Source organism: Pelodiscus sinensis, chromosome 4 (assembly GCF_052426305.1).
Source record: "Pelodiscus sinensis isolate ZL-2025 chromosome 4, ASM5242630v1, whole genome shotgun sequence".
Lineage (NCBI taxonomy): Eukaryota > Metazoa > Chordata > Testudines > Trionychidae > Pelodiscus > Pelodiscus sinensis.
In genome coordinates, this window is record NC_143055.1 from 81,522,838 (window position 1) to 81,536,460 (window position 13,623).

The following is a 13,623-nucleotide window of genomic DNA, read 5'->3' on the forward strand; positions in this document are numbered from 1 at the left end:
CAGGGCTTTTACCATATATTTCTCTTTCCCTGTCTGCTGACAAAGATGAACGGACGGACAATGTGATGTTCGTGCCCATAAACCAAAATAGAACTGGCATGTCTAATTTTAGCCCTATCAGCCTTGACAAGGTCACTAAGGTAGACGTATCATCATTAACTTGACATACTTCAATAAAAAAGAAAAAAAAAGCAGTCAAGCAGGTTTTTATATATTTCAAAGAATATACTATGTTCGGAGCATTCTCACTTTACTACTCAAACAGGCAACCTTTATTCCTTTTGAAAGTGCATTACTCACTCAATAGACTGGTTAAGCACTTAAAAAAAAGATAAGTCACTTGTCATTTGTAATAAAAATCATGTGGTAAAACAAGACTAGCCATTGCTTATTTTTGCAATTTGGTGGTAATTTTTTGTTTTGAAAAGAGCAAAGCAGTTACATCGTATTATGAAATAATACTTTCTAAAAATAAATGTGATATTATAGGAGCACAATACTAATACCCCAATAATATTCCCCTCTGCCACTCAGTGGGTAGGAATGGAGAGGAAGTCAGAGAAAGGCTGGAATTCTAGCTTAATCTTCCCTGTTTATTCACTGATACGAGTAGTTGGCCCAACAGAAAAACTACTCCTCAAAAGACAGCAATATACTGCCCTCACCAGAGAATGGAGTGACCATGATGAATCTGTAGCATAGGGGATGCTTGCACTGTGTTTTAAAACTGGTCGCAGAGAACGAAGACCTGGGTCTTCAAATTCAGGCTCAGACTCAGGTTTTATCTATGCTCAGAACATTAAGTGCTGCTACAGCAGCTCTTTAACGTGACCATATATTTGTGGCACCAGCACTGGGAGAAAGCTATTCTAGTGCTATAAGAAAACCCCATCAACAAAGGACATAGCATTGTCTACACTGGCACTATACTGCACTGAAACTTGCTGCACTCCGGGCATAGGTTATAATTTTTCAAACCTCTGCGCAAAAAAGTTTCAGCATAGTAACCTAGCAGTGTAGACAAGCCCTAAGGCAATAAAAACAGCTGTATAGATGCTCAGGCTCATGCTGTAATTTAGACTATGAAGCCTGGGACATGGGATTTGATACTATAGTATAAGACACTGCAGACCAGGGATGGACAATGATTTTTAACGGGGGGCAACTCCCAAGATTTTGGAAAGTGGTTGAGGGCCACACTCTTCCATGGTATCATTGGAGGTGGTGCAGGGCTGGGATGGAGGTTGGGTGCAGAAGGGAGCTTGGGGTAAAGGATTGGGGTGCAGGAGGGAGAATGGAGTCTAGGAGGGAGTTTGTGTGAAGGAGGTAATTGTGACCTAGGGCAAGAAACTGGGGTACAGGGTTTTGGGATGTGATCTAAAGTAGGAGGGAATTGTGAACTCCGGCATCAGATGGAGTGCCAGATCTGGGAGAGCGTATGGTGCATGTGGAGTAGCGGGGCAGGAATGTGGGGCAGAGTGTTGGGAAAGGGAGGGGCTGAGGTGCCAGAGGCAGGGTCTTACGAGGAGACTTACCAGCCTGCTTGCAGAGCTAAAGGCTTGAAGAGCTTAAAATGTTTTTGTCTGCTCGGCCATGTGCTTGAGTGAGTGAGCAGGAGAGTTGTGCTTTGTGGCTGCTTGTTATTAAATCAGGTAGCTTCCACTGGCCAGTGTCTGTCCAAAAGTGGCCACTGGAATTGTGCTAGGGGCAGGAGCAGCATCTGAATCTTCCCCCCTCCCCTCCAGACTCAATGAGAAAGTGCCCCACAGCTGCGTTTCTCACTGCTTTGGGCTCCCCACTGCCTCCACGGGCCAGATCCAGTGGCTTGGTGGGCTGGATTCAGCCTGCAGGCCTTATTTTGCCCAGGCTTACTGTAGACCCAGGCTCTCAGACTTGCTGCTACAGGTTTTTAAATGAAGTGTAGACATATCCTCAGTCACAGGTATTCACTGTAAAGTTACAATCTAGCATTACATTAAAAATAGATATAAATTAATTCAATTCCTCCCCCAGCTCTTACAAAAGCATTCTTTAAAATATGTGATTGTTTTGATTTAATTTTGAACCGATTTAAAATTTCACTTTTCCTTTACTCTGTAACAGCTTTCACTCTACTGAAAAAATGTAGTCTCAAATATCATTGGCTAAGTTTGTAACCTCTTTTGGAACAGGGTAGCTTAGAAGTGAGTACAGCCACCATTTCACATTTCAACACATACGCATTAGAAGGCTCATTATATTGCTACTTCGAGAATCAAAACTATTGATTCTATAGGTGGTTTTTCTAATGATAAAGCAAGCTTCATCTGTGTTAAACAAAATCAGGTGTTTCACTATATTTTCCATACAGTATTATATAGAAAGTACTTTTTAATTCACAGTAAAATATGACAACTTCATTAATGTGACTGAGCACACATCCTCATACAGAAAACAAATCCACAGGTGCAGCAAAATTTATATTGTCTGCTCATAAAAAACACTTTCTGTAGAAAAACTGTACCTTAAAATAATATAAAAAACCTGATTTTTATCTTGAATCTGGAGATAAATAACCAGGAATTAAGAAGGGAGCAGGGTGGAGGGGAGAAAAATCAAGAACAGAGAGTGTTTTCTAAACAGACCATTTTGAACATAAATTCAACTAATCAACACAAATTAAATTATCAGGAGTTAAGCATCTTGAGTAACAACATTCTTTATACAGTACACATCATTAGGGAAAATAAGTGGTTTTGTTTGTAGACCTTTCTAAGAACCTAGATGTAAAAGATGTGACATTCGTCAATTCAAATAGATAAAATTATGTTTTCCCTCAAATAATGACATTTGATTTCTTTTAATATCAATGTGGGCATTTTAAAATGCATTCAACAATCTTTAGGAAGAAAATTAAGACAAATCTCCCAATTATTTGCTGTAATAACTCCCCCAAATCTGCATATTTACATTTTATTAATAAAAGCATTTGCTACTTGAAAGCCAGCCATGTAGATTACTCTTTACAGCCATAATGGACAGCTTTGGACATTTTTTCATCGAGTTATATAGTCCAAGACCAGAAGGAACCATTGTGATCATATAACTTGGCTTCCTATATAACACAGGCCATAGAACCACCCCCAAAATAATTCTTAGAGCAGAGCTTTCATTCATTTATTTAAACAAAGATGTTAAAAACTAAATAAAGATTAGTTCTATAGACTACTGCTCACACCCTGTAAACGACTTATACCCTTGAATGACAAAAGTGCAGTGAAGATGTAGCCTTAAAATGAGTGAACTTGGAACTACTCCCAAGATATCCATAAAATTATATAGCTACTGCTATACTATATAGAACAGTCTAAGTCAGATCCAGTACCTGTATTACTGCATTGCAAAACTCTAGGGAATTCATGAACTGAACAAGAGCTGGGGACAGGAGCCAGTCATCTTTCAGCAGACAGTGCCATTCTCCATTTTCTTCCAACTTTGTAGGCAAAGATGAATAGAGGCCACTCAATCCCGTTGCTAGTACCTGTATTCAGAAACATAGAAGAAACTGCCACTTTCCCAACTGTTCAGTTCATGGGCTTACACAATGTTCCTACACAACATGAAAACGTTTTTCCTACTAGTTTTGTATCATCCTGAAATCTCTCTCCTTTTAATAGCTGCCACTCAGAGAAAACTGCCAAACACAAAGGCCATCTAATGATTTTAATCTATTTTAACTACCAAGCTACCATTGGGTTTTTTATGCTTGGAAGATAATTGTACATCTGTTCCTTCCTGATTTCACCTTTCTCCAGTGTGGTACCAGTCTCTATATTAGGGGTGGGGAACCTAAGGCCCAGGGGCCAGATGTGGCCCCTGGCTTGCCTGCATCTGGCCTTCTAGGCTCAAGACTACCCCCACCAGCATTGGGGAGCCTGCGCTAGCGCTCCAACCCCTCCACACACACTCCACCATGGGGTTGGAACACACAAAATCTACCTAGCTTGGGCCTACCCAGGTGTGGGAGAGAAGTGTGGGGAGTGTCTTTCTGCTTCTCAGTCAGGGGCCACATCATCCCTGCTGTACATGTTGCTGCCATCTGGTGAAACATCAGAGAAACACCTGCCACTGTCTTTATAACTCCATAACCATAAACAGCTCATGTCTCATTGGGGACTGACATTTTATGGTTACAGGTGGCTTGGTTATGCACAGCAGTTCCACTATGAATTCTAGGAAACGGGATCATCCTATTAACAAGCAGCACAATTTCACTGAGGCATCCAACATCTCTGCCTTTTGTCCCTGGGCTTTGAAACTCATGGTGCCATACTTAGGGTGCGTCTAGACTACAGGCAGTCCCCGACTTACGCGGATCCGACTTATGTCGGATCTGCACTTACGAACGTGGCTCTCTCGCCCCGGAGCTCGCAGGCAGCGATCCCGCCACCTCGACCAAATAGCCGCTGCGGGACAAATAGCGGCTGGGGCCTGGTCTGCTGGGGGGGGGGGGACACTAGCGGCGCAGTCCCGCGCCTCTGAGGCTTTGCAAGAGCAAAGCCTCAGAGGCGCGGCACCCCTCTGCCGCTGCGGCTTTGCTCCCCGTGTCCCTGGTCTGCTGGGGGGCGGGGGGCGCGCAGCTAGTGTGTCCCCCCCCAGCAGACCAGGCTTTTGTTGTGGACCCTGGGGCAGAGCAGCTGGGGCGCTGCCGGTTTGTCCCGCAGCGCCGCTCTGGGCACTACTGGACCAACCCGGCAGCACCCCAGCTGCTCTGCCCTAGGCGTCCTGATTCAGCCTCTGCTGGTCAGTTTCAACAGCGGCTGAATCTGGACGCCAGTTCCGACTTACATACAGATTCAACTTAAGAACAAACCTACAGTCCCTATCTTGTACGTAACCCGGGGACTGCCTGTACAGAGTTTTGTCGACAAAAGTGGACTTTTGTCGACAAATCTATACCTGCGTCTATACTACCGCTGAGTTCTGTCAACATAACATCAACAGAACTCAGCAGTTTTGTCGACGCTGGTAAACCTCATTTTACGAGGCATAGCGCCTTCTGTCGACAGAAGGTGTTATCGCATCTAGGGTTGTGTCTAGACTACAGGGTTTTGTCGACAAAGCAAGCTGCTTTGTCGACAGAACTGAATGAAGTCTAGACTCTCTTTGTTGACAGAAGCTTTGTCGACAGTATCTGTCGACAAAACCCTGTAGTCTAGACGTACCCTAAGTCAGGAAAATAGTCCCTTTCGATAGTTACAGGTTCTGTCTATTCCTAGGGAAAGGTGGAGGAGGGGAGGAGACTCATGGGAGAAATTATGGGCATTGTTGCCAAAGTTACTTTAGACAGAAGATGCTATGCAAGTATAAAGCTGAGATAGTATTACTGAGTTTTTTGAAAGTCATAAGAAGTTAAGTCACAGATGTTAGAAGTTACCAAACAACAATGCTCTCAGACACCTTGTCCACAGCAACAACTTTCCTTCTCTCTCGTGATTTTGTACAGTTTCTATGCTATTTTTTAAAATGAGACTCACTTTAATGTAGTCATTAGGGCCATAGAATAAGGGGACCTTTTCTGCTTTTATGCATCAGATTTCATGCAAGAATATCCCTGTTCTCCAGAAACAGCTACTTGACCCCTATAAATGTGAGCAGGTCAGAGCCCTGCTCCAGATCTTGTGGATTTATCAATTACAAAATGAATGGCAGAGAGTAGAAAACAAGAGATCCGAAAGTTAATTTTATAGGGATTGCAGACCTGATGGTACATTATTTAAACCAATTACAATTGTTAGCTCACCCCTAAAGGGCAAAGGTTGTGTACCTGAATGACCTGCATTCCTAACCACTTAACTTTGAAGATAAATTTCTATAGACAGGCATAATTAAGCCAGATATAAAAATACTGTAGGAAAGGTATGAGGGATGTGCTGTTTTTCTTTTCTTTTCTTTTTTTTTTTTTAAATCATGATGTAGACTAAGAATTAAGAAGCTGCAGTATGAGTAGTTACAGCAACTGTGCAAGTTATTTGTGTGATCACATACTTCACTACAAGGATGATTTAAAACAAGTAAAGAAGGGGGAGGAGAGAAGAGATAGCTTTACCTGAGCTTCATTTGAAAGGGCCCCCAAAATGAGAGTGACCAAATGGGAGCAAGCATCATTGTGAACTGGTTTAAAGTAAGGGCCACTGATAGTCCATCTGCCATTTACAGTCCCGGGAGCAACTTGCCTACCCCAGAACCCACCAGTGCTGCCTCTGGTATTGTTACATCAGGCCTGAGAGAATCCATCAGAAGAACCTGGAGGTAGGAGCAGGGTCAGAGACGCCACTTTGTCTGAAGTGAGGTCACAAGACAGAATTGTGTAAGTAGGAGCACCACCGGCCAAACACAGGCAGGGCAGGGTCCCCTTATCACCACAGGGAAAGCAGTGACCACATAGGCCTAGACTTCCTCTAACTCCCCAGCCTATTTTGCTGCCACTTCAACTGTGTCATCTCCACAGTAATTCTTTTGGAAGTTTGGGGAGGAGCGTTTAGATTCAGATATTGCCTCAGGCCTCTGAAAATCCTCTGTAAAGCCCTTGTGGCAAGTGTGACTCAGCAGTATTCTAAAGGGCTTGGTTAATTTTAGGTGTTTATGTTATACTTTTCCTCCACAAGGTCAGTGCACCCAGCTTAAATACCATGCACTTCGGAAGATGCAAAATTGTGTTTATTTAGCCTTGGACACTAAGGGTATATCTACACAGCAAAAAAACAAACCAAAAAACACAATCTCATGGCAGCAAGTCTCAGAGCCCAGGCCAACTGAATCCGGTTCATACTCCAGGGCTAAAAATGTTAGTATAGGCTCTCCTTGTCAGGCTGAAGCCCTGGCTCCAGAACCTTCCCTTGTTACTGGTCTCAGAACTAGGCCCCAGTCAAACCCTGAACATCTGTACCAGGGATGTACTAGTGTAGTCAATTAACTGATAAGCAAAAGCTTATAGATTATGCTATAGATTACACGGATCCCACCACTAGTAAATTTTTTATCAGGCTAGCCAGCAACCAGGCTTAGTCCTGGCTTGCACCGGGCCCGGGACCTATCCCCGCTATGGCTCTGCATTTAAAGTGTATTAGGAGCCAGGCGGGCAGGAAGACAGGCTCAGTTCCAGCTCACACCAGGTTTGGGAGCTCAGACAGGCAGCTGGTTTGCAAAGGGAGCTGGTTTTAAACTGGCTCCCCTCATGGACCAGCTCCTGCCTGGCACCCCATGCTGCTGCCTCTGACAGCAGCAAGGAGTCCAGGGCACTGCCAGCCTCACCCCCTGGGACTATAAAATAGTCAAATAACCGATAAGAATTCATGAGGTTAATCAACTATTCAATTAACTGATATTTAACATCCTTAGTCTGTACTGCAATTGTTAGCCCTGTAGCACTAGCCTGAGGGGCAGGAATGATCTGGTAGCCAAGCCCATAGTCAGGAACCTCGTCCCCCAGATGAAACTGAGGGTAGGGTCGGGAATAGAACAGTGCCAAAGCTAGGGATGGGGTGAGGCATGTGGCTGGGGGCAGGATCAGAGCAGAGCTAGGAATGGGGAAGAGCTGAATGGTGCCCCCTCAAATATTCCTCAACAGCCCTCAAGGTGTGTGTACCCCACAGTTTAGGGATCTCTGATCTTGTGTGACACCACTGATGCCTACGAAGCTGTTCCAAATTTGTAAAAAGCAAAATATGCCTCTAGATTCTGTTAAGACCAACATTTAAAAAAAAAAAAAAAAAAAAAAAAGGACTTAGCAAGAGTTTGCCTGCCAGTGCTAAGAGGAAAAAAAAAAAGAAGCACAAACCATAAGACTGCATTAGAATTTATTACAGACTTGGCCTAGTCTCATTACTGTTAGAAAAGCTGATTCTAACACACTTTGACAATCATTCTAATTAGGAAGGCTTTTTGTCAATCGTAGTTCCCCACTGTTTGTAGGTTAATATAGTTGGCTTTTATCTTTAGCATAAAAAGGCTTTTTTCATATTAATTGGCAAATGTAATTATGGAAGTTACTGCATGGATTCAATAATGGTGTTTATCTGAGGGGCAATTTAAAAAATAAGCTTATGTGTTCTTTAGCAGTATCTTTTAAATTAGGTCAAACAGAGCCTCTTGGAGAAGAGACTGTTTCATTAATTTGCCATGTATGAGTGTGGTGTTTGGAACAGCAAATCATCATAGTGAGAAAGGAAAAAAAATAAGTTTTGTAGGCTGCGACCAAACTCCTGATTGGTGTGAGCACCACACAAGCTTAGGTTGCAGGATGGAGTTGAAGAGGTTGATCAAAAAAGGGCAAGTAGGAAGGGCTAGGACTAGCAACTCTGTCACTGGGCGTGAAGGAGGACATCTTGTCCTCCCCCCGACCTGCCTCTTCAGTCTAGCTGATGGACAGGCCCGGCCTTTGGGCAAGGTGAGTGAGGCATTCAGGGCCTCCCGCTGCCCAGCTCCCAGCCCCATCCACCCGGCCAGGAGCTGCACAGCTCAGTGTGCTGCCTTGGGCCCCGCACTCTCTTTGGCTGGGCCTGCTGATGGATTCAGGATTTGCATCTAAATGTGAGAAAATTCATGTGGAAAGAGAAGGAGGGATTGTTATTTTTTGTTTGTCTCAGAAGCTCATCTCCTGCCCTTCTCTGAAGCAGCTGGCCCACGGGGGAGATGTAATTGTGATGACAGTGCATTGCCACCTGCATGACTGGCATAGGAGACATCTCTCACTGCAGGAATGCTCAGGCCAAGCAATTACTATGCCCTGCTACGGAACTGGAGCACTTTATATGTGTGATGTTGCCAGCAAACATGCATGGTGTCAGGAGTGAAAGTGACAGACAACTTGAGACCTAGAGACTATCTTCTACCTGCATACCCTTCTGGTACCCTTATGGAGAGTTGTCTGCATGGGGGCAGGGAAAGTTACCATAGTGCAGGATTCATTAGCAATTAATAGAGGGTGTATGGTGGGCGGGGGGGAAGAAGGAAATCACATGGAGGAAGCCATTTATAAATTGATAGAGTTAGTGATACAAAGTTTGTAATCAAAATATGCATTTCTAGCCTCTGAGTACGGCCATAATCTCTACTTGGGCAGACAGTCCTCTGATTCTGAGCTGGCCAAAGCAGCAGCCAATGAAAAAAATATCCTTAATAGGGCTGTCAAGTGTTTAATTGTGTGATTAATCATGCTGTTCAACAGTAATAGAATACCACGAGTTAATAGCGATTAATCAACACCCCTAATCCTGAATAAATATTCATTGGACTCCTATACACAGACATTCAAGAATCAACAGGTACTTTGTAAATGTATAAAGGTCCAATATTCCAAATATCATTATACTGATATGTTATACGTAAGAGATTTGAGGCAAAAATGCTAACTTGTCCAAGGTCACAGCAAGCCGATGGCCAAGATGACAGATTCAACATACTGTAATCTGCTCAATCCCAGTTATATGCAAACGAGACATGGTTTCCTTAAAATGTAAATAAGAATTAACTTCCAAACAAGGTGGCCACATATAGCTGTTTTGCCCCTCCTTACCAAATACCGCATGTTGCCTCTCTAATTTCATCCCAGGTCTCAATTTGTTATTTTACTCGGAGGCAAGCAAAGAAGCACTGGAACAAGAGAAATCCATCTTTGCCTGCTGGTTTAACATTTGCTTAGCAAACAACTATTCTGCTGCAGGGTGGCTGATTATCTCTATAAAGTAATAGCTTTATTGTTTAAATTGTAACATTAGATTTGAACAAGAACTGAAGCTGAACATACATGCTGGTTTAAAAGTCTTAGAACAGGGTCCATGATTGCCAAGTTTGATAATGGAAGCCTCAGTTCAGCAAGACTTTTGTTAATGGTGAAAACTCTTTCCTTTGCCAGCAATGCCACCCCTTACAAATAGCATCTGTAACTTCTACAGGACTTGGTTTCCAGCCTTATAGGATAGTGAAAGTAAAAAATGAAAGTGTTATATAGAGAAAGCAAATTTAAGGTAAAAAAAGACTTACAGGACAAAAGTAGGTGTTTTCTACTATGTGGTTTGCGACAACATTGTTCTCAGCTGACAGGGACATTATGAAGAGCAGAGCATCACGAGCCTGCTGACCTACTGTTCCTTCCCGATGGATGAAGGGAATCAAAAGGGAAAAAATGAGGAAGTTGGCAGCTCCTTGGTCCTCGCTGGTGTGGAAAAAAAGTTCCAGAATGGAAGGGTCCTTGGCTAGGATAGAGCAGAGTTGGTTCAGCAGGATGACCAGTTCCAACTCCACAGCTGGTGTGGATGTTCCAGAGCAAGAGCTCAGCAACATCATCAATGGTTTCAAGATGGGCTTGTGGTGCAGCAAAGGTTGATGGGACTGAGTAACCAGCATTTCGTATATCTTCAACTGCTCAATTTTTGTCTCATCCGTGAACTCCCGCCTCAAGCTCCAAAGGAAGAGTTTCTCCATTATGTTCTCAGTGACCACAAACTCCAGGATAGGCCCCATTGCAGCATCTTTTGCTTGCTCCTCGATTAATAAAAAAAGCATATGCTCCACGTAGTTCTGCACTGTGCTGGCCTCATCTGGTGGAATTGCCCCATATTTTGCCTGAGTATTTTTCAAAGGGTCATGCCTCTCTAAGATTTTTATAACCTAAACAAACCAAATGCACATTTATCATCCCATTGTAAATGTTTAAAAATATATACAGTTGAATAAAAAGATCAATATCTTTCTTTTCGTGCTTTAAAACTTTTAATATGCTGATGTTATTTTTTAAAACTTCAAATTTGGCACACATCCTAGACTATACAGCAACATCTCTGCTCACACTGAGCATTGCCCGATTGCATAAGCAGCCCCACAGCTGCAAATCTGGGATTTATTAAAAGCATAGGCTAGAGAGTTTCTACTGTACTGAGCTATACTGTTTTAGGCAAGTTTCTTTCAGCATCAGCCAAACTCTGTGCAACTAGAGGCCTCAAGTGAATGGGCCTACTCTTAGTGCAAGAGAAAACAGTAGAGCTGAGGTGGCCTGGTCTCCCACTCAGAGCAGAGTAGCAGCCACCTTAATTTGCTCCCTTGATTGGACTAAATAACATAAGATATTTAAAATAAGAGTTTCCTCACTACAGGATGACAGTGCAAATCATCACTGAAAATGGTTCTTTGTTCTGAGGCATCCGAAATTTGTAGATAACTACAGATTCTCTTAAGAAAGCATGTAGTCTGTAAGGTGCTGCAAGACTATTTGTTGTTTAAGCTTTTCCAGTTACAGAATAACTCTGCTATCCCTCCTGAAGCTTACAGATTCTCTTGTAACACATCAGTCTGTATCAAGGAATGCAGAGTAGTGACTCCTAAAAATATGGCACTTAACACCTCAGTGGCAGTAAGGCTCAGATCCTCAGAGCTATTTAGGAGCGTGACTCCTATTGATTTCAATGAGAGTAAGATGCCTGCTCATCTGAGGAAGTGGGTTTTGCCCAGTCTCTAAGGGTACGTCTAGACTACATGCCTCTGTCGCCAGAGGCATGTAGATTAGGCTACCCGACAGAGTAAAATGAAGCGGCGATTTAAATAATCGCCGCTTCATTTAAATTTACATGGCTGCCGCTTTGAGCCGACAAACAGCTGATCAGCTTTTTGTCGGCTCAGCGCGATAGTCTGGACGCTCCCCTGCCGACATCAAAGGGAGCTGTCGACAACCCAGGCAAGCTGATCAGCTGTTTGTCGGCTCAAAGCGGCAGCCATGTAAATTTAAATGAAGCGGCGATTATTTAAATCGCCGCTTCATTTTACTCTGTCGGGTAGCCTAATCTACATGCCTCTGGCGACAGAGGCATGTAGTCTAGACGTACCCTAAGGTGACAGGACTACTCTGTTTCTTGAAGATCTGGGCTTTAGTCATTATCACAAGATCAGCCACCTGGAGCATCTCCAGCCCCTACAAAGTTTCAGGGGCACACAGATTCTAAAAAGGGGGAGGGGGGAACCCAGCAGAAGTAAATTACACCGGGCAACCTGAAAATCTGTAGACAATATCTAAAGTGCTTTTCACCCATAGATCTAAAAGCACTTTACACAAAAGGTGATTAAGCATTATTCCCCCATTACGCAGATAGGAAAACAAAGTCAAAAGATAAGTGACCTACCTAATACCACACTGAGTCACTGACAGATCTACATCTCCCAATGCTAGTCGCAGATTATTAAGCAACATTACCTCACTCTTTGCTGCAAATGTGAAGTCTTTTTTCGTGTGGATTAGCAAAATCCTAGCTCAAAAACTGAGTTATAATATTATTAAACAAGTATCAGTGTTAGCCAATAAACACTGTGAAATAGAGGCTTGTATCTGAAAAGTGCAATGTTACTGTACCAGTCTCCACTTGGAGTAGATTCCTATGAATACAACCTACTTTAAACAATAAAACTATTAAGTATTACTGAATTATATTACCTGTCCCCAGTGCGTTTTAAACACTATCATACATGTTTCTGGGTCAACTCCCTGCAGGCTCACAGCCTGCTGGTTATTGCTTCTACTGGTACTGGAGGACATCATAAACTCTCCAAAGGTCAATCCTATTAGGCCATATTCAATTTCTGTTGAAAACTCTGTAGTCACATCAAGGAGGTGCTAGCATCATGTTAGGGTGGAGATATATTTACTGACTCTGTGGCTCATAGAAATCTGTAAAAAAAAAAAAAAAAAAAAAAAAAAAAGACAAAACACATCAGATTCATTGCATGACAAAGGAGGACTTAAACACGGACATACATTTCATTGAGAATTCTGAGTAGAAAGCTTTGTAAGCATGTTGCATAGGGCTAGATTCACATACCTTTTAGCCATAACAAGGAACCTCTCTCCTCAAACAGTCCTGCAGAAGTCAGTGAATTAATGTGTGGAATAAGGTGATACATTCAACATAAACAAGGATATTCAAATTTGGTATATATGAACATTTACTCTGTGTGTGTGTGTGTGTGTGTGTGTGTGTGTGTGTGTGTGTGTGTGTGTGTGTGTGTGTGTGTGTGTGTGTGTGTGCGCGCGCGCTCTGACATCCTTCTCCCCATACAGTATCTTTCTTCAAACTGCCCATGTAAATATGTTTCTGGTTATTTCTGGGGCTTATAATCTTTCCCTTATAAGGACTATTTTTTCACTTTTTGATTAGTAAAAGGTAAACTGTGCACATTTAGCTCTTAGAACTCTGTATGGATCAGGATTCACTGATACAGTGTTAAACACACCAGAAACAGGAAACAAAAGTATAGAAAAGGAGAAAAGAATGTGTGTATCCAAAGTCCCATAAATTAAAATGACATATTAGTTCAGAGGAATTTGAGAATGAGAGAGACACCAAACACTGGATTTTTCTTGTTGTGCATTATTTACTATCTTATATATCACAGCATCAAAGCAATGATACGCCTTCAGGATAGAGTTAAAATAAACAGAAGTCAGACATTTCCCAAATATTTATGAGAGACTTATGAGAACATATTAGTCCACCAAGCACCAAGGCCTTGGAAAAAAAAAAAGCCACCATCTATTTGGGGGTAGGGGAGAAGAAGGGCTAGGAGAGAAGAGGCAAACCATGCAGGCTTTCAATTTCA

At 42.6% G+C, this 13,623-nt stretch overlaps 1 protein-coding gene across 7 annotated transcripts in view; it reads right to left on the reverse strand.

Moving 5' to 3' along the window:
• The window catches only part of FHIP1A (FHF complex subunit HOOK interacting protein 1A), a 115,014-nt gene that overhangs the window by 36,918 nt on the left and 64,473 nt on the right, over nt 1–13,623 (reverse strand). For all 7 annotated transcript variants that reach the window (XM_014574378.4, XM_075930047.2, XM_075930042.2 and 4 more), the window contains 3 exons: nt 12,461–12,694; nt 10,024–10,650; nt 3,365–3,520 (listed from right to left, as the gene is read on the reverse strand). In XM_014574378.4, the coding sequence (XP_014429864.3) occupies nt 3,365–3,520; nt 10,024–10,650; nt 12,461–12,565 (888 nt within the window). In that variant the 5' untranslated portion in view covers nt 12,566–12,694. The remainder of the gene's footprint in view (nt 1–3,364; nt 3,521–10,023; nt 10,651–12,460; nt 12,695–13,623) is intronic.